General features: G+C 38.6%; 1 protein-coding gene across 4 annotated transcripts in view; it reads right to left on the bottom strand.

Annotated features, from left to right (window-relative positions):
• LOC120766126 (ephrin type-A receptor 6) overlaps positions 1–25,557 on the bottom strand; it is a 372,678-nt gene that overhangs the window by 57,157 nt on the left and 289,964 nt on the right. For 2 of the 4 annotated variants that reach the window (XM_040091493.2, XM_040091502.2), the window contains 2 exons: positions 15,422–15,544; positions 2,738–2,799 (listed from right to left, as the gene is read on the bottom strand). In XM_040091493.2, the coding sequence (XP_039947427.1) occupies positions 2,738–2,799; positions 15,422–15,544 (185 nt within the window). The remainder of the gene's footprint in view (positions 1–2,737; positions 2,800–15,421; positions 15,545–25,557) is intronic. The other 2 variants (XM_040053571.2, XM_040053578.2) reach the window with 1 other exon arrangement.

Raw genomic sequence — 25,557 nt, 5'->3', positions numbered from 1 at the left:
TGCCTTCCCACTAGAATATCTCTGAAGCAGCCTCATATTGCAAATCCATGCCAATGTTTTTTACCCAAAAGCTCAAAGTTAGCAGCCGGCATACAGGATTCTTTGTGCGGTGGGGAAGACATAATTCAGCTGAGCTTGCTGTTAATTCAAAGAGCAAAAAGTGGACACTGCTGTCTGTAAAGCAAGGAAGTAAGGGCTATTAAGATTTTAGGGGTGAGGGATGAAAGGGTGGGGGGAGGCTTCTGATTTGTGGCACAACCCGTACTGGCATGAAAGCAAATACCCCACCATGCCCACGAGGAGGGTGATGGCAAATGGAATTCTTCCTCTGGAATACCCTCACATGGTTCCACCACAGAATCTCCCTTTGAATTTGTAAGACTGACCCATTTTCACAGGCTTTTGGAGAAAGATAGCTAGAAGGATATGCTGGGGAATTTTTGCCGGTTGTGGTATGTGGGCAGATATTTCTTATGGTGAAAAATGGACTTTTTTCCCCTCTGTGTAAAAAACACTTTGCACTGGAACAATTGATTCCTTTAAATAATAAGAAAGACAGACTATGTGATAAGCCCTTCCAAATCCCACAACATTTGTTATAGTCACTGAACGCCTTTCATTAGGATTGCTGAAGATAAAGCCTCTCTGCCCCTTTGTATCATCACAAAAGCTTTTAAAAATGTGGACTTATATCTGCAGGAAACAACTATTATTAATGAAGCAGCTGGATTTCTTTTAGAATAGGTTACTTTGCAGCCATTTGCTCTGCTAATTATAAACAGAAATGCTGACATAGATCTACAGTGCTTTGGGATGTTGAATATTATCTAAAGTACATTTAAAAAGCATTTTAGAAGAATAACCCATTTCTGAAGTGTGAATTGAAGCTGTAAAATAATATACATGAAAAACAGCTGCAGAAATTATTAGCTCAGATTTCCCCCCAGCATTTCTGCTTCCAAATATATCCAATGCAATGTGAGAAGGATTGCTCCACAGTAACATAATTATTCTGCTGATGCCACTTTCTATTAAAGTATCCTAATAAGTAGTAACTGCTCTGATACATGAATGCATGTGAAATAAACCTGGAATATAGATATCACACCAGAGCACTTCAGAGAAAGGTAATTCTCTCTCATTAATTATTTCAGGACTTGGTTCTAGTCTCTTCTATGAAATTCTCCACACACACACACACACATGCACACAAAGCAATGTTTCAGGCCCAGACAAATCCTCCTGGGGCACTGCTGAAAAATTACAGAGCAGGGAAGCTGCAGGTACTGAAATCAGAAGCAGATCCTGTGCTGCAGATGGATAGAGACATGAGCCAGAAAGGAAAGGGGCATAATTTTTAAAAACTACCCAGTGTCTAAGACATGCATGATATCAAACCATAAAAATAATTTGATTTTGAGAGATCAGCAAATTCTCATGGGAAACTGCTGGAATGTTTCTCACAACACAGCAGGTATCTGTCACGTGTCTTGACGATAGAAAATAAAAAATTATTTGAGAGAGTCGGTAAGGAGGACAACAAAGAAATGTCAGAGAAAAATTACTATGGAATAATCAAAACCAAAAGGTAAAGAAAATCAGAGGTCAGGAGGTATCTGTGACAATGGCTCTGCTGTACTCTCAGGGCTGTATTTATGCTCCAAATGCTCTTCTCCTGTGGATTCCCCTCTTCCCAACAAGTACTACCTGCATGACTTTCTCCCCTCTCGTGTAAATTTTTCTGAAGTGTTGGCTGCTTTTCCCTCATGCTTATTCACTTTTTTTCTCTAACCAGTTCCTTCTTCCTGCTACCAAAGAAGAGCCTTCAATCACCTTCACCAAGATTTTCATGCCAGTATTTCCACAGCTCCCTGTTGAACGTCTCTCCTTTGGGATACCCTTTCAAACAAGTTCCCAAACCCACAGACCCCTGACTTCCCACAAGCCCAGATTTACCATTCTGCAGGATGGAAATGGGAAGGCAGTGGGGCCCCTGAGGGATGGTGTTTACTTTTTAAGACAAATCTGAAGAACTTGACCTTAAAATTAGTCACACAGGGTCTTAGGTCAGTGGGTCTCTGGAGCATTTCCAGGGGTTGTGTAAAAAAAAGAGATTATTTTACAGTAAGTTTAGCTCGCAGAGGAGGGTCATCCTTTCCTTTTACATTTCTAAAAAGAATTAAATACAATTTTGCCAGCTTATTACTCACATTTTCTGTAGCCCTTCTTTAATGTTTCCTAAGGACCTTTGGGGGTTAATTAATGCCAGGACATTTCACCCATGAACTGCTTCCTAATTCAATTTGTTAAATGCAAGTAGCCATAAATATTATAAATCAATTACTGAGTATATTCTACGCTTCACCAACCAAAAAAATCACAACAGAGTATTTTTGAAGGTGATTGAGAAAAATGAACCACCTCCATAATGCCAGGCATTTATGCTTCAATTTATCTTTTCTTTCACAAAAACACAATTTGAAATACATTTTGCTAAATACAGGAACTACTTTTGTAGAAGAAATCAATTATATTCTGAAGTTTAAATCTTCTTTTTCTTCCAGCCGTGCTCTAATGTATTACTGTACCTCAGAAACGTCCCCTGGGGAAAAGGCTTCTATTCTTCACTAAAAATCCATGAATAACATTATGCAGAAATTAATTTGTGATAAATGATTTAAAATCTTAACCTAGAATGGTTTCTGATTCAAAATGTCATCAGAAAATGGCACCTCACCCGCAGGAAGGAGTCAAGGGATCCGTTCTCCATGTATTCAACTACAATCATTACTGGTCTGCCTGCAAAACAGCAAAGAGACACATGAGGATCATGGACATATTATGGGGCTTTTACAATTCTAGCTGTTCTGCAGAGGTTATTCACAGTAGCTAAATATATAAAATATTTCCAGAATTCTGATTTATATCACAAACACAATTCCCTGTGTTACTCCCTGTGCCTTTTTTTTTTTTTTTTTTTTTTTTTTTTTTTTGGTTCATACTGGATTAGCTGAATGCACATCATTCACTTTGGTGTACTCTCTCTTAAAAATTATCAAAGAAGAGCCTGCTATCTCCAAATAGCAAAACTTGCCATGTAATATTTTGGAAATGTATCTGAATTAAGGCAAAACCCAAATATTCATAAGCCATGTCCAAGTAATTACAAACTGAGGGTCATCATTTTCCTCTCAAAGAAAAATATCTCAGTGACTCAGTGACTTAGGAACATGGGAGACAGATAAAATGGGATGTCACAAAAAAACCTCTCCTAGATATGTTGCTGTCCATTCGGTGTGTATAATCCAGCAAAACTCTGAATTCATACGTTTGTAAATACCTAAAATATACAGTGTTACTTAAATCAAGGTTTTGCTCAACCAGCAGAGACCCAGGGTGGCACCATATCCAAATTGAAGCAGAACAAAATATTGCATTTATTCCCTGAAAGGATATCCAAATCTGAAGATACATTTTCGAAGTGTATATTTAACTTAAACACCAGCTCACTGCTGGTACTCTTTAAAAAACCCACCCCTCTACAAGTGCTTGACAGGAGAGGGGCAATCAGGCTGCCCATCAGGCTGCACAGGAATTCCTGGAATTATTAATATCAGAAATCAGCCATTCTGTACAAAAAAAATAATGAAGAAGAATGCTAACAAGATTAGGAAAGAGGTGAAAGGTTTTTAAATGGCAGACTTTTCCTGAGAATGCCCATCTCATTTGGGGGTTGGTGGAAAAACCAGAGCTATGCCAAGTGGTGACACTGTGAGTCCACCATTTCACTTCCTTAATTCCAAATGAGCTGGGCCAATATTTTTCAAGCCCAAAAGAAGACTCTTTCATCACTTTTTTTCTTCTCTTCTGCTCAAATTAAGTTTGTGATATTTTGGATGAGGGGATGAGAAACAAACACAGTGCTGGGGCTGATAAAGCATTGAAGGGCATTTTGATTGTCCCAGCACAACTGTCCATTTCTGTTCTGTTTGGTTAACAGTGGAAGTGTTTATTAAACTGTCTACAATGCACAAGAGGCCACAGCCAGGTATTTCTCCTGAGCTGTTACAGTTAACCTTCCATCTAAAAAAGTGAATGATTCATTTCTGTGTTTGCTCCGGCATGTTGACCCAGAATTTTAAACTCCTGGTGATGCCCATTCACAGAGCATAGTCCGGTCTTTCTGTAGTTCCTGTCAATATTCCCTCATTTCCTCCAATAAAATTTGTGATTATTTCTGTACTTACTCTCATGCTCACATCTTCAATGGATAGACACTTCTTACTGTTGTTACAATACTTTTTTTGTGTGTGTGAAAATTTCTTGGAAGTGTGAAGAATAACCAGCATCTTTCTTTTTAACTGAATGTTTAGCCTCAGCTGCTGATGTGCATCTGCCACCAAATCAATGATATTCACCATTGGTTATACCCTGGTTTTGCATTATAAACTTAAAAGATACATCACTTTTAAGCTCTTAGAGAACAGAGAGTTTTAGAAATTCATGTTTCCTTTAGTTCAGTTTGCTAATGATGACCGGCTGTACAGCCCACTCTCTTTAGTTTCAAGCACATGAATGCCCCAGATTCCCCCACCTTTATCACTTCCTTACTGTCACAAGGCTGACACCTCCACATGAAAGGAAAATCCTATAATCTAGAGAAGTGAACAAACTGCAGCCTGATGCTACAGAATCTTACACCATGCAAAACCCCCTGGAGCAAGCAGTAATTTCTGAATTGATGCAGACAATAGCATTTTTCAATAAATAGGGGTGTAAAGCTGGCTTTCAGATGGCATATTTGGTCAGGTGGAAGTTTCCCAGAAATTTCTCTTTCTGGGTAAATCAACAACTCAAACACCTGTATGGAAAACTTTGCTTTTGAAGGGACAGACAAATGGAGCTTTAAAACAGCACCCCGGTTTCCTGTGGGTAATCCTTTGGCACGCTACACTTTTCAGAAGCTGTACTGTTCTCTAGAGATTCACAGGCTCTCATGGCAGCTTTTATGCTCCTTAGAGTCATTAATCCTTCAACACGAATTATTTTCATACTTGCTAAACACAACTATTAATTCCTATACATTCTCTCACAAAATATTCCTCCCTTAAAAAAACCCCAAAACCATCTGTACTTTCTTTTGCTCAGACCCTATGCTTCTAGGTTAAAGTAAGTATGAAATATATTTATACACATTAATCTGTGGATTTAAAGAAGAGATTCTGGTATTTTTTTCACTGGACAATGAGGTTTTAAACCACTCAACCTGAATGACTTGAAATGACATGCCTTAGGACAAAACCAGCTCTTCTAAGTGACAGCACAGGAATGGCACTAAATACACAAAAAAAGCACAGCATTTTCCTTCTAGCAGGTTGCTGTATATCAGAAAATCAGCATATCATCAATAAATTTAGTCACTTAGGCTGATAGCTTCCCACTGACTCAGTCTGTATCACTTGCCATGCTACCTAAATTTCAAATGAAATTGAGGTGAGATTGTGTCAACCCACCACAATGTGTCATGACACCATGAAAATAAACCTGGCTCCATCACTTGATTATCTCAAGCAAAAATCTTTAATCTGGACACAAACCTAAATTCTCAAATAATCCGGTCTTTAGCGTGACAGCACTTGATAAAAGCCACCAGATTTTGGCTGCAAGTTTAATGTATCCCTGTAGCAATTTATGTATTCCAAGCCAGTCTGTGACAGTGACATTTTTTAGTCAGCACAGTGTTTGTCTTTGGAGCACCTGTGGATTAAAAATGTCTCAGCTGTTGTTAGGGTGGCTTGAAGAGACAGTAACAAACTCTGGTACATAGTAGAATCCAGTGGGAACTTTTATCATCAATTTGGCAACACTGGCTCTATTGCCAGTAGTGAAATTCAAGCCCAGAAAAATTTGTACGTGCTGGACCCCTGTACAAACACAAAATACTGCTTTAGTGTTAAAGGGGACTGCAAAACTGACTTAAAAATTATACTGGGAGATTTCTAAACTAGTGCAGTGTTTGCATCTAAATAAATTTTTAAGAAAGCCTATCATTTAGATTATGAAAATTCACATTGTTCTCATGGTACTTAAGAATTCTTCATCCTCAAAATGAGAACAAGAAGGAATAAATGGGAGCGGGGCAGAGAAGTCTCTGAGACAAGAGGAGAAATCTTTGATTATTTTATCAAGGGCTAGGCTACTGCACTGCTGGAAGGCATTGAATTATTTTCCCAGGATTGCTTACAGCACAAAAGATGGAGAATAAACAGGTTTAAGGACAAAGAGCAGAGGGACACAGATGGCAGGGAAGGCAGTCCTGGGAGTAACAAGGACCTCCATAAATGGCTGCAGCTCCTGGGATAGGAACACACCCAATCTCCAGTCCAGAGAATTGCCCAGTTCAGGGAAGTTTCCACATGGATACAGGAACAGGTACAGGAGAAGAATCTGAAGAACTGAGTTAATTTTACAGTCAAAGAACCACACAAGAAAAGGAATGGGAAAAGGACACCGGAAAAAGTGTCAGGTGAGGGCTTGGAACCAAGGAGCTAAAAACTGCAGGTGTTGCTGGAGGAGAGCACACAGCTTCTCGTTTGAACTGGGGGAGGATGAAATAAAAGTGTTTGAAGATGAGTTCACTGATCAAATCAGTCAAACCAATCACACTTGCAGCAGTTTTAGATGCTTAGCACTGCTGGAGTGGGGAGTACTGTGAGAAAACTGACTTTTCAAAGCAGAGGAATTTATGGAATGTCCTGAGGCAATAGGTTTGAACTCTAAATATGGATTTTGCACACTACGTATATCACATTTAGAACGTGCAGCACATTGTAATAGATGTATCATTTTACTACGTAGTTAAGATAACATGAAATAATAACTGTATTTATACATGACACACACACACTGATACCATCCCCACATTCTCTGTTCCCAGATTTTTTGTGAAAGCATAAATATTCCCGCCCCAGACACATGGGGGATAATGTGTAAAGCAGTTTCCCCTCCTTGCACACGGAGTTAAGTGTGGCTCTGGGAGATCCAGAGTTCCAGCATCTCAGAAAGCCACACTGAACACACAAGAGCAGTACTGGGGCTTGGCATGATGCAGGCAAAGGACAGCAATTTAATTTATCACAGCTGAGATGAATCTATAGAAGGTGCAGGGGCTGTTCACTGTTTTGAGGCAATTTCCACCTTGTGACAAGAGGCTGACTGCTTCTCACAACTTTCCCTAAGAAAGTTCTTCACTGGAGTTCTCCCACTCAGCTGTACTGCAGTGCCACTCAAAGAAAAGCAGAGAAAATTACAAACAGCCTGTATTGATGTCATACCACCTCAGAATATGCTGCAATTTTGTATTTTCCATTGATCAATCTGCCTGACATTTTTTTTAATAAGCAGGAATGAAAAAAAAAAATAGAAAAAAAGAAAAGCCATACATTGCCGAATAATGTAAAATACCGATTAAATCTGAAATTCACACTGTATATATTTTTAGTTCTCTATTTTTTCCACAACAATGAGATTTTGATAGCATGCAATTTAATTGAGTGCCAGAGTGATGAATAAGGAGGAGAATCTGAAGTGTCATATCAATGACAAAATATTCAGCTTGCTGTCTCTTGTTGTCATTTTAAATAATCCAGCAAAGCCTCCTTTAATGAATGTTTTATGTAAGATTAATCCTCCAGAAAGAACAGTTAGCACATGTTCCTTTTCTATAGACTTAAAATGAAATCTCTACTACCAATTATGGGATAGATTTGTTAACATAAACACATGATACTCATTCTTTCACTTAAAACAGCACAGGTTGGCAGCTGTTCCCTGGTTGGTATTAGAAAATACTGCTCCACCACTTCTGAAGATCGGAATCCACGTGGCTCAGGAAATCACCTCCCTATCAGGCATCTTTTCATTCCAAAGCCATGTTCTGCTGTTGGTTGCCCAGGGATTTATCTCCTGTTAAAGCCAGAGAGATCAGGCAGCCCCAAACCCAGGGTTGTGCCTTCCACAGCACTCAGGGCATCCCAGAAAAACCCAGGGGAATGCCCAGGCCTTGGGAGGCACTCCTGGAGCTCACCTCTGCTCTTTTCATTACCCACCCTTCAAATCAGAGAGCCACTGGCCACGGCTCTGCAGATGCTCCTCTCCTGTCACGACTAAAAATGCATTTGTATGCACCAGAAAGGATTCATTTCAGGGAATAAGAAATATTTTTTTCTATAATACAAAATGGGAAGGGGAAAAAAGAAAGAAAACTAAAGATTACTAAAAACCAACCAAACAAGAAAAAACAATTAAAAAGAATTCTGCCACTTTGCATTTCTGATTTAGCATTGTTAGCCCACATCGGTTCAATGAAGCCAATGTGAATTTTACTGCAAGCCACCGCATTTGAATTATTGACTCACATGACAGAAGGCCCCTGACTAAGACCTGTGTTGAGGCTGCCTCAAAAAATAGAAGTTGCAGTTCCAACCTCCTTTTCGAGAGTTTAGAAGCCAGAGCTCGCAAACAGGATGGGATGACAAATTTAGATCCTGCTGCCACAGGAAACCACACAGATATAACTTATTTATCTTGCTGCTAGAGCACTTTGGATTTCCTCATATCTATATAGAAAATATCATTAGCTATGTTAGTTTACTCAGGGGAAGATACTTCTGCAAAATCAATTAATAACATTTCAAAACACATGAATGACCATAACATACTATCTAAATGTTAGTAAGGTATGGCCACACAGCTCTCACTGCTACCTGAAGATTTATTGTATCCACGCAATCTGAAAATATTTCATAACATAAACCTGTTCTCTGAGCTGTTTTCCTGTAATTATACATTAAATGCTATTCCACTTACTACCCTGTGACCCACTGTCAAGAAGTTATGCCTGCTGGTGTGTTTTGGAAAAGTCTGTATGTATATTTATAAAATACCTTCTCAAACCTTCTGGCCCTCCCCTTGTGTTGCAGGCAGAACTGCAAGTGGCTCTCCTGGTTCCTCACATCACAAAGGGAGAATGTGCTTTGGACAACAGAAACCTGAGCAGTCCTGCTGCTCCTGCAAGCCCCAATCCACATCAATCCTCCCTTGTGCCTACAGAAGATATTCTGGAAGATTTTGAAGAAAGGAAAGTGGAACTGTCAAGAGAAAGCAGCTATGCAGCTTCCATTATTTATTTTCTGATCCTTATCTCTCCATGAGAGAAGCTAGTGGAATGCAGGAGAGGGTAAAACCAGAAGAAATAGGGTTTTTTTGTCACTGCTTGTGGTTGGGTAGGTGAGAGAGAAATGGCTAAAACTGTATTATAGAAATAGAAAAAAAAATGGTCCTTTTGCTTTAGCACTGAAGCAAGGAGTAAGAAAAAAAAAAATCATAATAGATAATGCATTCTGTTGAGATTCAGTTTAAGAGAGAGACTTTTGCCCTGTTGGATTAACCAAAACAATTCACCTCAGTTATTCTATGACTGAAATTCAGCTTATTTCACTTAATCTAATGACACCTCACCTGAAGCTCCTCAGAGTTCATACCAATCCACATTCTCCTGCGGAAAGAGCAAGGGATGTTCTTTGGTTCAGAATTAGACCTCAGAGTCTGACTGCATCAAGGACCCCTTGCCCCGCTGACCCCAGAGCACGTACAGGAATTTAAACAAAATTTAAATTTTGTGAAATCTCTGCACTGAGGGCTTCTGCACTTCATATTCAGTTTGCCATGACTCACAAGAAGTTCTTAGGGAACAAAAGAAGCAAATCCTACTTAATCTCTGTTGTGAATTTATCTATTATCATAGTGGTATTATACTTCGAAACTGTAAGCTACAATGTAAATTTGACAAGGAGCAATTTTTTTTTTTTAAAAAAAGCATACATAAGGTTACAATGAAACAGGTTTTTGTGCTTTCATAGGCATAGTGATGTGGTTAAGGTATTATTTCAATCCTATTCTAAAATGTTATTTGTTGTTTATTCGATATTATGCCTAATTGAGAAGTTTATAAGATTCTGACATGGCTTCAGGATATCCTTTGTGTATTTTTCCATTTACTATTTGAGCCATTTTCCTCCAGTCTACATAAAGATTAAACGTCTGAGATACCACAGAGCTATAAAAATCTCCTGATCCACCACTCTTCCTTTATGAGCAAGGCATCATTGCTCATGGGCAGAAGTAGTGGAGGTCCTGAAGGTTCTGAAACCCACAAAGGAACCTTTGGTTGGAATGTGTGGGCTGCTAAATCCAAAATTAAGAAAACAAAGCATCACCAGTCAGGGCTCCAACAAGTACATGATGCCCTGGACCTAACATTGTGATATTTTTGTGAACTCCTGGGGTTTTTCATCATTTCTCTTTGAGGGATTTTTCCTTCTGTCAGGCCCCTCCTGCTCTCCTCTTCATAACTTTCTGCTTCTGTTAGAAAGGAACAGCAACTTGCTTCAACTAACATGCTTGTAACAATAAATTTCCACATTTTCTGTAGTCAGATTTTAAAAATATGCAGTAGTAGTATGTATTACATAAAAATGACCCCATATGCAAATACTTTTTTTCTGAACTTTGAGGATTTAAAGTTTGGTATTGTTTACCATGACCATCTGAGCATGAAATGAGATATTTAGCAAGGGTGAAGAATGAAAACCTCATTTTACCACATCCTACACTCAGAGCTTAATCCCAGTTTTACAGTTCAATCTTAACCCCAACTGACCAGCACAAAATATGTTTCTTTCAGCATTAATGCTACATGCTGCTCATCCTTACTTTGGTTCCAAAGTACTCCCTGCCTACCTAATGGAAAAGTCCATCTACATTTGAACTTCTGTCCTCGGAAAATACATGCTATTAGGTAGTACTTATAGGGTTTACAAGATAAACATTCCAGTGGAACAGCACTGAGGCTGGAAAGAATAAACTGGAAGAAACATTTGGCTCAGGTATCCCAGGAAATGAATATGCAAGAGAAGAATCAATTTGTTAGCCACTGGGAAAGGATTAGCAATTTTCATTTAACAACAAATACAGAAGTGTAGGTGCTGGAATTGAGAGTAAAGAAAAATGCATTAACTGGGGGGAAAAAAAGTTACTTTTCTCATTATTGGAGTACTATAATCATAGCTGAACTCACTATGTACAATTGCTTCTTGATGGTTCTTGCTGAGTAATTTTTGTTCAATAAGGGTCTGTCAATACAATTTGCTTTCAAATGTCAGTTTATACAATATCAAGAATAATGGGCTCACTCAGGTGCACTTGGAAATTGTAATAAAATATTAATTTTGGGCAAAAGAAAACTGATAATCATCTAGTTTAGTACTCTACAATTATGCCAGAGTTTTTTGAGGAGCTCTGTGGAATAAATGAGAACATTCTAATTGTGTTAGACAAAGAGCCAGTAAAACACTGAAGAGGGGATATCCTCTGTAGAATGTGCTTTTTTTTGAAGAGGAGTCCAGGACAGCAGTGAGCAAACCATCCTATATCACTTCCCATTTCTGGAAAGTAAGTGCACACTCAATTTCTTCCATGCAATATATTGTTCGAGGTTCACAAAGGTGGGTTGTTTCTTCAAGCCAAATTTCCTTGCTTCTATTTTTCCTACAAAGTCAAGGAGCTGGAGAGTTAACCCTCGCAAATGAAGTGGCGGGAAATAACTGATGGTCACACTTCATTAAAAGAAGTCACATCAGGATACTTTCACAGAAGCTTCAGAGTGTGAAACAGGGGGCAATGCTCCAGCTGCTGACCAAGTGGGGAGATGATATTCACAGAGAGGAGTTCATGGCAAGAGTAATTTTGGTGGTTCTCCTACCTCTCCTGCTAATGCAGTTTGAATGCTGAACAGTCTGGAGGAGAGGTTTGGCTAACAGAACCTTTCCACGGTCGCTCATAGCCTGGCACCCATCTCTACTTCTTGTTGACAGAAAACTCAGTGAAGGAGTTTAGCTTGAAAGGAACAGTAGGAGAGGTATTTGCTTTCCCTCCTCTCCTTTCCAGCTCAGTAAGCTGAGCAATCTCTGGCTCCTCAAAGACAGCAACGCACCGTGAAGTTCCTGCCTGCAACTTCTGCCAGGCAGCACGGGTGGGCATTTACACAACAAACCCTTCACCCATCACTTCAATCAGGAGCAGAGAGCTGAGAGTTGCCCCAAAGTGGAGCAAAGAGCAGGGTGTTTAGTTTGGAAGAGCTGGAATGTGAAGAGGGAGATGCAGCTCTAGCAATTTATAATTTGGGTTTTTACAACGTGTGCGTGTCATGAAGGAAGTTCCCAAACTTGTGCCAGCATCAGTATGGTGAGGAGCGTAAATGTGGTTTAAGTGCTAAGTGGTTTAAGAATTCTATTTAATATATGCAAGGCTATCACTTGAGGAAAAGTACTTGCTGCTCATGTGAATCCACCTGTCATTGCAGATCTACATTATCAGCCAAGTCATGTCAATTTGTACTGCTAACAGGTGGAATAACAAGGAATGAAGTAATTTGTGACATAAATGATAGCTAAATAAACAGGAAGCTATTGTCTGCAAATGGGCTTGTTTTTGAAGAACCTAGGATAAATTTTGCAGGCCTGCCTAAAGTGTTGCTTCTGGTGAAACTGCTGTACAACAGTGACAGGCTTTTGATGTAACTATCAAATATAAGCATTATTGCACTAGAAGTTACATCTAGGCTTTAAAAACACCTACATTCAAGACAATCCATTTATGCAGAAAGATGAAATGCCTCACCCCAGCAGCATAAATTAATCTTTAAGTTGGCTAAATGAGGATACCTTTTACATAAGAGAATCACTGCACAATGTAAAAAGCTGAATTACACAAAACTGAACATCAGCTGTCAATGCAATGGTATAAGAAATACACTCCTCTCAACTACTGAGATTAAAGGAGAAAGGGAAAAAAGGAAACCAACAGCTCCATGGTCCTGCCAAGCTGCTTTCCAGACACTTATTTATAGCAGGCTTTATAGTGTAGTTCTGTGTTTCATTAAAACATCTGTGGTGAATTTTGTAGGAAAAAAAAAAGAACAAAAAGCATTTTGTCATTAGTAAGGAATACATTTTCTGAGTATTTGGAAGGGAATCTGCCACTTAGCTTGAGTTAAAGGTTTTGGTAAATAAAAAGCACCTCATTATCTTTGTTCCCAATGACCCTAATAGCAGAATAATAGCTGGCATTTTAAGTCTCCCACGTAGTTAAATTAACTGAAATCTTACCCATAACCAGTATGTGAAACAATTAGGTGATCATTCTGCAGTTATTAAATGTTAAGTACCTCTGTTAGGGTTATGAGAGCAACTGCTCAACACAAGCCCAAACATCTCCACTGAATCATGCACAGCCAGAGAGTCAGTTCTGAGTCTCTCACATCCCAGATCAGCACTACCTTGTCAAGATTTGGGAACTTTTTGTTGTTGTTGTTTCTTTTGTTTTTGTTTTCAAAAATGTGGGATTTTTTTGCTCCCACGTAAAGCAAAGCTGCTTTTAGCAATTTAGAAATGGAAAGGGGCATCCCCTTTTTGTATCCTCGATACAAAAAGAGGCAATTCAGAATTTGTACTGTGCTTAATATAAATGTAAATATGATAAAGTAGAAAAGGAAGAGTTAAATAGCGGCACTACAGGTAAGATTGTTGAGATGTAACTGTTAGCAGCAATTTCTGACCTGCACTGTAGAGCTTCATGCCACCTGACCCTCCACATGCATTCTTTCTCAAAGGAACACATCTCATCCATTGGATTTAGCACAGTTCTTCATTGCCTTTCAGCTACCTGAAAATCTTCCCGTTCTCTGGGGCTGCTGCTTTGCTCACTTTGTTTTTTATTGCTTTTGACAGGATCAAACAACACCATTTATCTCCATTAACTTGTGAGGATATCTGTTACACATCATGAAGTTGCATTTCCATTATTTTCCCGCATTTTCAGTGTTTCATCAGATTGAATCAGAATTATTAGTAAAAGACACTTAACAGCAAGGCATTGTGAATGAGTTTCATTAAACAAACTACATTTAAGAGCTTAAAGTCCATCAGATCAAAAGCTTTACAACACTCAGAAGACAACAGTCCTGAGGATCTTACAAAATTAACTTGTAGGTAGGGAGGTAGTTGAGAAGCCAGTTCATGAATTTGAGGCCATTTATAATTTAGTAGAATCAGTGGGATGCTCTACATAACACTGTGTTCAAAACAGAATTTTATGGGGCCTGCAGTATTTCCTCTCCACAGTACCTAAGGGATATTGAACACTCTGAGATATCCCATGGGGAAAAAAATACGGAAGGTATTTCACAAACTGCTGACAAAAGAAACTCAAACTCAAGAGAAGACATCAAAGCTGCTGAGATGCTTCTATTCAAAGAAAACAAAGAAAGAAATAATAGCACTTGAAATAGAAAGAAAAGTAAGAATCCTCTTGTAATTAAAATTACTGCAGTAGATAAAATGGGGCACAGAGAAGTACAACAGTTTCCTTGCTATAGCAAGTCAATAACATTATGTAATTTTCCAATTTCCTCCCTCTTTTTACCAGAAGAGATTTTTTTTCAAGAAAAACTTTTAAGTAACATTACAGATAACACAGGATGTCGAGAAAATATACCAGCCTGACATTAGCCCATGCACAGATCCATTTTTACACAGAAATACGAAGTTTGGAAAGAAACTTTGATTCAGTTTTAACTAACTATACTTATATTTACTCTTCATTTATTACTTTTTATGGAAGATGGTGTTTAATGGCTCCGGAAGAGAATGGATAACACAATTAGCCTGTCTTGGAAAGGATGCCTCGAACCTGTCCTCACTCATTTAAAGAGAATTAGAGGAGCTCAAATCATGGTAAAAGTTATTAAAAAAAACAAACAGGCAATCTTCATGAGACACAGCTCGCAGCTAACAAAGCACACAAAGGTTTCAAACACCAAATTAATACATAATTAAGTTTTCCCTTTCCAATTTTTTTTTTTTTTTTTGCTTCCGCATTTTAGCAAAGGAATATAAATTTTTAGGGAAGAGTCACAGAGTCACACAAATTCCGAGATTTTACAGTGGCATGCTTGGAGTTCTCCTTCTGCCCTAAACCAGCACAAATGCACATGGACACGCTTCATGAAATGGATGAGTAGAGGATACCAGGCCCTCCCAATATCTAGGTTGGCCACGTAACTGCAGACCACTTTCCCTCACAATTTCTCCTGTACATTAATTCAGGAAAATGGCTCGTTCTCAAGAAGTTACTGTCTTTTCCATTTCCTTTTGCTTTGCCTTTTTATTGGAAAGGACATCTGATCTCCCTGTCTGACCGATACCAACTTTTATTTGCCTGAGATGTGTGGAGAGATGGGGCAGAGAGCGAAGGGGAAAAAAAAACCAAAACCTGATGTGTGGGAACAGGCTGGAATACCTACCAGAGGAAATGCTGGGGGGTAAAGATCCACCCCCTGCCACTGGATGTGAGGCCAGGATGCTATTTAAAAATCCCGCCCTCAGGAATCTCGAAAGAGACTTCACCCCAATGGTCGGGAAGGATCCTTTCAAAGAAATAAAAATGATCATTAATCAGACGACTTGTTCTCTGGCTGACAAAAGAAGTTGACTGTTTAAAGAAAGAACAATCAAATCTCTGCAGAGTTAACAGTGGTTTCATGGGGAACAGATCTCAAGAGAAGCAGTTCAAAGCCTTTGTTTGCTTTTTAACACAGTCATACAATACACAGCCTTAACCAGAAAAAGGTTTTCTGCCCAGTTTGCAAATGGAGAATTCCAGCACTTTTAGGAGCAGTAGAAAAATTTGGTGTTTCAACAGCAAATTGCACCTGTGGGACACTCATAATGCATTCCAAATGACTCCAGCATAGAGGCACGTTACAATTTTGTGTTCAAATCAAAGGCAGACCAGTGGAGGTGAGGCTGTACCAGCAAAGCTGTTTTACACCAGTGTTTTAAAACCACCTGACAAAAGTCACATCAGGCAAGGGGCAAAGGGGAACCAGAATTTGCAGCTAAAATACTGAATTCTCTGTCAAGGCAGCTCCATCAGTCATCAACCTCCCAACACCTATCTCTACACTGAGACAGGGAAATCTCAGGAGTATGGATGATGCCTAAAGATTTTTAGCTTTTTTATATATTTTTCATATAATTGTAACTTTTCGATTTTAGGCAATGTGGACATGGCCTCTTTCTGCTTTGCTCTCATCAGAATCTCAACATATTTTATGCTTTCAATATATTAAACTGAATATTTTTCTCATTGCCTACATGTATGGTTTTATTCCTGGAAACAATGATTATCTCATCCACCTCTTTTAAAGCAAATATTTGTGACATATCTACTGCAGTGGTGAGAAATGAAGATGCCTTAGCATTTGATTCACTGTTTCAGCTTTCAGCCTTTGTACAGAGATCTGCAGACATCATTTCAACTTCCTCATGTTAGTGCCCAGAGAATGCCAGTGTCAAAGATGGATCTGAAATGACAGCTCTGCACATCTCGCTCAAAAGCACAGGGTCAAGGTCCTCCAACCTGGCAATAAATCTAAACTGACAATCAGAATAATCTGGATATTTTTGCAAGTGCATCGAGTAAGCATCCATCCAAAAAGTTAGGCAATGGCAAGTTTGTTTTCCTCACCTTTGCAGGTACTTCATATTTGTTCTTTTAAGAGACAGGAAGCATCTTGATCTTTATACACAATGAGAAAAATAAATGGCCCTCAACAATTGGGATGTTTTTTCTCACTAATAAAAATACAGTGAGGAAAATTTACCCTCAAATCACACATGCACTTGCTGAATTTAAAGTAGCTGAAGAGAGCTTTGAGTTTTTTACTTTTATTTTCAAGCAAAAGTTCTAATGTTTCCCCTCAATCCATCTGTCTTTTAAATTTGTTAATTAGACATGCTGCAGTCTGTGGAAAAAGGATTAATTTAATTGGTGATCTAGATGCAGTACTTTTATATCTGATGGCTAAAGATAAATTTTCCCTCTGGACACTCGAGAGAAGTCTTTGGCATTCCTATAAAAGTGTTTCCAAGTTCCATGGCTTTCACTTTAAAATATTTACAGAAGTGATCCTTGACAGACAGTACAGAATGCAGCGCACAAAAAATCAACTTTAAAATGGAAATGGTTCCATTAACTCCAGGATATTTGGTACTAAACAGCATCTTAAAACATAAAGGCTAAATAATGAACATGTGAAGACTTCCCAAATAGAACATTGCTCTTCTGTTTCAAAATATAAATTATACCAACAATCAAGTACAGCCACTGAGTCATACACCATATGTACAAACCTTCAGAAAAGCAAAACACCTTCAGCTTCAACATTGACATTTTCCTCTACTTAAATGCTGTTAAATGGCAAATAACTCCAGTTTCCTAACAGTCTTACAATAAGTTATTTTGTTATAGAAATTAATGAAGACAACTCCAAATTTATTTCACTTATTGTACATATTCAGAAATAATAATAATAATTAAAAAACCGCAAAAAAACAAAAAAAAAAACAAGGAGCAGTGAATTTTAGAGCATGTAAATTTATGAATACTAAGACGAGAACTAAAATTACTGGGGGTTTTATAAGCAGCAAATAACTAAGCGAATATATGTAAATAACACTTTTCTCTCACACTCAAAAGTTACAATCCAGTTGCTTTAGTGTGGATAGTTTGTGTCACTTGAGATGCTCTGAAAAATCTGAGCCATTCCCAACTGGGGGGCAGACATGACACGATCAGCAGGAGATTTACACTCTGAAAGCGGCAGCAAGAGGCAAAGCAGCAGCTGGATATTTAAGAGCAGGCACTGAGTGTCATTTTAGGCAACCAAATCCCATCCGGTCACCTCAGAAATGTCTCTGACTAAGCAGAACTCAGAGCTACAAGAACAAGACCTCCTTTAGCCTCTTCCAGAAGTCCACAAACACCTTCTGAAAAGGACAAGGTTGGTAACATTCTGCCCTGCCCAGTATCCATCAACAAAAAAACCCAGACAAATGAGAGATTACAAGATCATTCATCTTAAGACACGCACGGCTCTGAATTAAAATACAGCCCCAGGATGAACTTTTTTTCAGCCCCAGGTGTGCTTTTTTCATCATGTGCACAATGTGAAAAGGGTTTGAGACTTCATTATGTGATTTTATATTGGAAAGGCGATAACCACTGCAGATAAAGCAAATTAATTCTTGTTAAGCCACATCAATCACCACCAGATGGACAGAGCTTTGATAAGAGCTTTGGGCATTTACAGTGGTTTAGAAGTTACTCAAATATTTACTTGTTCGCTAAAAATGCTGAATAAACATTCATGAAATATTTGAATGAATTACAGAGAATCACAGAATGCGTAAGGTTGGAGGGGACCCCTGGAGTCAGCTAGTTAACCAGATTTCTCGAGAAATTATGCCATTCTGTCAGTCCACACCATACAGAGACTCGTGCTTCCCACCACTTCTGTTGTTTTCTGCAAAAATTAACACTCATTTTTGCAGTGGGTGCACTCACACTAATGGAAAGGTCTTTCAGCACAAGATTTTAAACTGGGAAAAGGAGACAAGAACATTAAGCCATGATATCTCAGTGGCCTCAAAGGCAGTTATTACTTAGCAGCTTACAGTCATGGATTTATTGAGGAGAAAATCTCAACCTCTCCCTGCTCCACAGTTGCACACTATGAACATTGTGTCACCTTAACACGGGGAAACCACATTAATTACAATATTAGCTGGAAAAATGTGTTGAAACTGTAGAAGTACAGGGAATACTCGGAATAGCTAACAGTTCATGAAGTATCCACCACTTTCTGAACCCTCTGATACCAGTTTATAACTCAGTGTAAATTCTTCTGTTTCACAATAATTACAGCTAAGTGCCTGAGCTCAGAGGCAGCGGGGGAGTGCTGAATCAATTAGCCTACCTTCCACCTTCAGCTGCTGTTCCTGGGGGAGTATCATCCCACAAATTGTGGAATTTGATAGGGAAGTCACTGGTAGAGCATCCTAAACTGGCATGGGTTTAGTAGGATATTATCCCACTGAGCAGAAGGGCAGGAGAAGATGGCTGGGCAAAGGAAATCCATACGCGTAGTTCAGCTCCAGAGCACAGACATTAATTCACAGCCATTTCTTGGCACTGCATGGTCACAGCACGGCCAGCCAGGAGGAACAGCCACTGCTCCCAGCCCCCCACCAGTGACAAAAGTGAGCCCTGTTCTTTGTCACTGCTGGTTTTCCTCATTTATTACACTTCAATACTTTCTGCAGGTGGAATTGACCATTTCATGGTGCTGTGTACTTCTGAGCATCTAACAGCTACAAATTCAAAAGCAGCTCTTTGGCCACTTAATTTAACAAACTGGATTGAGAAGTTCTAGAGAGGTCACAACTTCCTTCTTCTATATGTTTGTACAAGTGCCATCTCTTTATTGGCACCAGCAAAGGAAGACCTTAAGCTCTTGTTCCTTCCCCACAGATTTGGTTTGGAAAAAAAAAAGGAAAAAAAGCACAGCTGCTGTATTTAATGTAAAAAAACCCCACTGATATTTGTTTCTATACAATCAGGTCCCTTGATGCTTTCCATGCAGGGATTGTTAAAACCCAGCTAAGAGAAAGTTCTCAGGAACTCTGCAGATGAAGGCTTTGGGGAAGTGAGGGCTGTAAGGAGCTTTTGCATTCAGTTTGGCAGGAAGCGACGGGCTGCTTTCACTCCGAAGTGCATTTTCAGGCAGGGTGGGCTGAACATTTAGTAACAAAATACCAAAGGACAGAATGCAGAAAGTTTTCGTGCTTCTGCATAGGGGAATTATCCAATTTTATCACTTAATGTCTGAGAGAAGACTAACTTCTGTTATGAGCACTTCCCATTCTAAAATAAAACCTGGTTTTTATTGTTTCCTTGGGGAAGCTAGAAAAAGGGTTAGAGCATTTTTTTTCCAAAATTATTTGAAATACATCCATTAAGGAAACTAATGAAAACCAGTCGACTTTTGTCTCACATGATTTTATTGATTTATCCTTCCTAGACCACCAGGAATGGCACATTACTTCATAATCTTTTATGAGGGAACATATGGAAGGTTTTTATAAGGAATGGCTTTATAAAACTTTGAAAATATGATGTCAGATTACAATTTTTAGAGCACTCAAAAGGCTTGACTTGCAATGGAAAAAAAATCAGAAGCGGGGAAAAGATTTATCCCTGATGAATTTGTTGGATCATGTTTTCAGTACATTTAGAAAACATAAACGTTTTCAATGCAATAATTTTGAGATTTAGACTATGCCCTTAATTCATTTTAGAGCTTTTTTGTTCATGAAAGCAAAGACTGATAGAGTGGTGTGCCTAAATTCTTACCTGAATAATTCATATGCCTTAGAAAAATCTGATTTTCAAGATCACTAAAATAGTATTTTGCAATAGACACCACAAAATATTAGAGCATAACAAGAACTGACAAAAATTACTGTGCTTAACCCCTGCTGAAATCACAGAACACAGAATGGTTGAGGTTGGAAGGGACCTCTGGAGGTCACCAAGTCCAAGTGAACCAAGTGAGGATTCCCATTACCTTGCAAATAACACACTGAAACTCCTGAAGGCTGAATTCTACTCTAGGGTATTTAACCCAGTAAAACCAAACCTGCACTGTGCTGTGCAGAGGGAGATTTATACTGTCATGTCCAGCAGCAGATTTTCAAAGGCGTGGTCCCATTTTGCTTCCCCAGATTCCACCAGAGTAGCTGCTATCACACCCACAAATAATTGTGCCACCTCTCAATGAACTTTCAAGAACTCAGACAGTCCTTTGACTGCCTTTTCCTGGTGTCTGGATTATTTGTTTCTGTGCTTTTTGGGTTTACTCTTCAGTTAGATTTTAACTCTGAATTTCCTTCAGTTTACTGGTTTGGAAGTAGTGAAGCATTCCTATGCTTTGGCTTCATTTCCTAGGAATAGACCCTTCCAGCCCAGCTCTTAGGGAACATATATTCCAAGTCCTGCTTTTCCATATCAAGTTCCCTAATTTCTGCTCCAGATTTAAATTTACAGGGTCTGTCTGGAAACAGGAAGAAGACAAACATTGGGCAGGGCAAAGCTGCTGTTCAAATCTCCATCCCTGATGAGTTTAACCTTGAGATCCTTGTGAAAGACAACGCTTCCCTACGAACCCGCACTCTCATTTCTCCTCTGGCAGATGGGAATAAATCCAGAGGTAGGAATATTTACACAGTATGAGACTATTTTAGAAAAGCCCAATTATAACAACTTCTGGCTTTACTTATGACTTCTCAGGGACAAAAAGCAAATGCTGAAAGAAGCTTACAGTTCCTAAGGAGGAACTGGTCTAAGTTACAGAATATTTGGGGAGAATATTAACATCTAATTTAATTTCCCTTGCTGCTTCTAGACAAACAGGTGATTTGGGGGAGAAAAATGAGGGAATTGCTTGAAAAGAGTTCTACAAACACTACAGGCATTTATTTTGTGATGTGTTAAATGTCAATGCACACTGAAGCTCTGGTTGCTGGGAAGATTGGTGTGACAACATTAATATGATTAAGGCTTTTAAGAGCAATAAAGCAATAACAACTGCTGTGTTGAATCATCTTTGTAGTATTAATGGAATAGAAATGGAAATACTGAGCTTCCATGGGATAAAATTATCAGTGTATGCTTAAGCTGTCTACTAAAAAAGTATTTTTCAGTCCCTGCTAATCTGAAAATAGCTTTAGCACAATACTAAATAAGAACCTAAAATTTTTATGTCTTTATAGGGATGTGTGATACCCAGGACACTGCTACAAGCACTGGATGCTGTACATTTGGATTTCATTATCATGCATTCATTATCAGATGAAAACAAAATACTTTAAAATTAGTTTTCATGATAGAAGAAAACAAAGCCTGCAATATCATCTGAAACCTTTGTGACTAATTTTGCATGCATCATTATTTCAGAGAATTATGGATCCATTAATAATTACCTGAACTATCTTTTCATCGCCCACTTTTTGTTATTTTGGAAAGAAAAAAACCTAAGCATTCCTATAATTTGGAACTCTTTGTCCTTTAAGGCAGGAAACTCCCATGTGAAATGTTGATGGGGTAAATGGGATGGTTAAGGAGTTCTGGAGGCTTGTAATTTTCAGCTGCCTATTTTCATGGTGTTTCCATAAAAACAGAGGTTTTGTCTTAGTTCTGTACTTCATGTTTACAAATTTCAGTAAGTTTTAATTTAATGAGTGAAGTAACTTTTCCTGGGTGACATCTGAAGATGAATGTGTTGATGCAGCTTGCTGTGCATTCTGCAGTCCTGCAGCTAAAGCACTGATTTTCTCCTCCTTTAGCCTTGTTATCCTTGTTACAGTATGAACCAGGGGTGGGAGAAAAACACTCCCCACTTTTAGACAAGAATCAGTATCACTGAAAAAGCCTCCTTGTGTTCAGTTGAAAAAAACCCCTTGGGGCTGAGTGATTTTCTGTTGAACAAATGCAGGGCATAAATTGAGGATTCCTTTCACTATTTCACATTCACACCATTCACAATTCACTGTGCAGTAGCAGCAATGGAATTAAGGTTTGATTTCCTTCCTTGTAACAAACACCAAGTGACTTCCTCAAATAAAAGATGCCAGGATTAGAAGTGGAAAGATCGCTGGGATTACCAGAATTGTGACTTGGAACGAACTCTTTGATTAGAAGTGGATCAGATGCTGGTTTAGATTTACAAATCTGTAAGTTAGACAGAAAATCCTCTTTGCCTCTGCTAGTGAAGGTGTCCCAGCCCACACATGGGAAACCAAGACAGGTTGTGGGCAGCTCTCCGACGGGCTGAGGCACATGGACAGGAATTCTGCTTTCTTTTTTGAAAGATGCTGCAGACCAAGGAGAATTAGCTGTGCTTGTTAATCATCTCCTTGTTGAGACACCAGTGTATTCACAGGATTTCCTCTGCAGCTCAAAGACCACTTGGTGCTCAGTGTGGTTCTACCATGTGGTAAAACCTCTCTCATCTCACATTCCTTGCACTGGTTTTGGCTACAGCGACTCTGCCAGGATGGATGTTGGGCTGTATGTGTTTACTTAGGCCACAAAGTCACATTTTTCAATGCTTATAAAGGAATTCATTGAAAATTGAAAGTAAATTGCCAGTCTTACCTGAAAGTTGTACGCTGAAGAATGTGCTCAACCACAGCGGAGAGGAAAAAAGCAGAGAAAGGAAAGAGGGGAGACTCTTTTCCAAAGTGGCTAAATTAATTATTGTCAGTCTAGGGTGATATAAATAAGTTTCTGTTGTTTCAGGAAGAAAGGTAATCAATTATGTGAATCCTAGCAACAGTACAGTGGTTTGTTTCAGATTTTTACTATTATAAAAATTCTGTACTATGCTTCTCTAGATAAAATATTGAAATGAAGTCATTATCAGCTAAACTCATTTGCTTTCAAATTTTATTCAGCAGAAATTACCTTGTTAAAGTTTAGTTGAAAAACGACAATATTTACAGATGGATGTTGTCATGAATCTATTTGAAAGTGTCTGACTGAATACATTTGCTTCTGAAAATGTGTTTACAGGATTGTCATTAATGTTTTTTGCTTATATTTAGAATGCACTTAAACGGAATACTCTGTAACTTCACACTATCTATTACCATTTTTTTAAAATCATATTCTTTTCTTTCCCATCTTGCTTCTCTCTTTCAATTGTGTCTCCCTTAACAGCTTTATCATCCTCTTCTGATTTACTATTTTACAGTATGAAGCACTATGTTTATCTGTGAAGAAATGTAACATTTATGAAGGAATGTTTTTTGCAAACTGATTTTCCAACCAGGAGTTTGGAAAGGATCCCAAACAGTTTGCATCTAAGTTATTTATTCTTCTGGAACCTGAACTATGTATGTATTAAAAATCAGAAAGATAATTATAGTCAGTGAAATAGTTTCTTTTCCTCACATCTAACTCTCATGCTGCCATAAAATACAATATCAGGTATTTATATGAGAAAATTACCAGCCCATTTTTCAATTCTTCTTTGTGATATGAATCTTCTCTAAAGATATCTTAAGCTTGTTGCTTTGCATTAGAAATTTGGGTGTGAGCCTTAAAGCTGTAGGAAATAACACAATGGAAACTTTTGCAGCAGAGTTTGTATGGAGAGACTAGACCTGGAGGGTCTGTGGGTAAAACCAAACAAAAATACTAATAAATAATACTAAAACCCAATAATGGTTGCTATTGAAAACCCACAAATATTTGATGATTTTACATTTAAAACAGGCTTTTCCTGCTTGCCAGGGGAAGGTGTAGCAGGACTCGAACTATGCCCTGTGTATGCAGAGTTATCCCCAATCTTTTCCCATGCTCAATCACATGTACATTTACTAGTGTGCTTTTGCCTCTATACAGAAGAACAAATGAATGTACACTTATCAAAATAAATCAACCAAATACAACTTGTGAATTGGGATTATTGATTGCTTCCCACACACTCTTTAACCCCCTCACTCCTTTGGCTGTCAGCTGCAATTGCCATTGTCATTTACAATTGTTGCTTTTGTGGTTTTCCTGCACAGGCAACAGATCAGCCATGTTGCACAGCAAATCTGTCAGCACAGTGCAATCTTGTCTCCCCCTGATATTCATTGATCTTCTGGTTGCAGTTGTTGAAAAAGCCCCAGCCCTTCATCATATATCTCCTGCAAACTCCAAATATCCGGCCCTTTAACTTATTGTACTGTATTCTTCCCTACTCTCATGATGGAGGAAGAAATTGCATATTGCATTCAGATATTTCAGATGGAAAAGCAATCAGCTGCAGCTAATAACAATGCTAATTATGAAAAATGATGACCATGCATTCCCTTCAAAAGAAGAGGAAAAATAAATGGTCTGGCCATATCTTATCTACAGGAGTTTATCTTTTTATGGCCGTTAGTAGGAATCATTTTTTGTCACCTATTTTTCTACTCGAACCACATCTCACGTCAAAGTATCCGGATTTCTTTGAAAGTCAGGTCCTGTGTGTCTGAACACAGACATCTGAAGGCAAAGGATCATGAAGGAAGTGAAATCCTGTTTCTCAGCTGTAACCTATGAAAGCAGAATTACGGAATTTAGTTATGTTAGATAGCGTACCCCGGTCAGATTAAGCTGCTGTTAACAGGGTGTTATTGCTTGACTGTTTGACAATGTGCTTTTTCTTCACTGCTTATCATCCTGTGAAAGATGCAGCAGCAGAATTGACAGTCATGATGCATGGCTTGCTAACTGCAAAAAGGGAAAAGCAGAACACAGAAATGTGACTGATTTCAACTGCAGGAAACCAAAATGGCCCCTTGATTTTTGGAACAAAATTCTCAGAATGTAATGCATGAAAGACAAACGTAATTTTTTTCCAGAGGGTTAAAAGCTAATTTCTCCTAAGTATATGTCATTCAGAACTGAGTATTGTGGACTCTTAACTTTTGCCAGCAGCCTTCAACACATGGGTGCAGGGTGGTTTGCATGTGTAATCTGAAATGTTCACATGGATGCATG

This window comes from Hirundo rustica, chromosome 2 (genome assembly GCF_015227805.2).
Source record: "Hirundo rustica isolate bHirRus1 chromosome 2, bHirRus1.pri.v3, whole genome shotgun sequence".
In the NCBI taxonomy this organism is placed as follows: Eukaryota; Metazoa; Chordata; class Aves; order Passeriformes; family Hirundinidae; genus Hirundo; species Hirundo rustica.
This window is presented reverse-complemented; position numbering and strand designations above follow the sequence as displayed.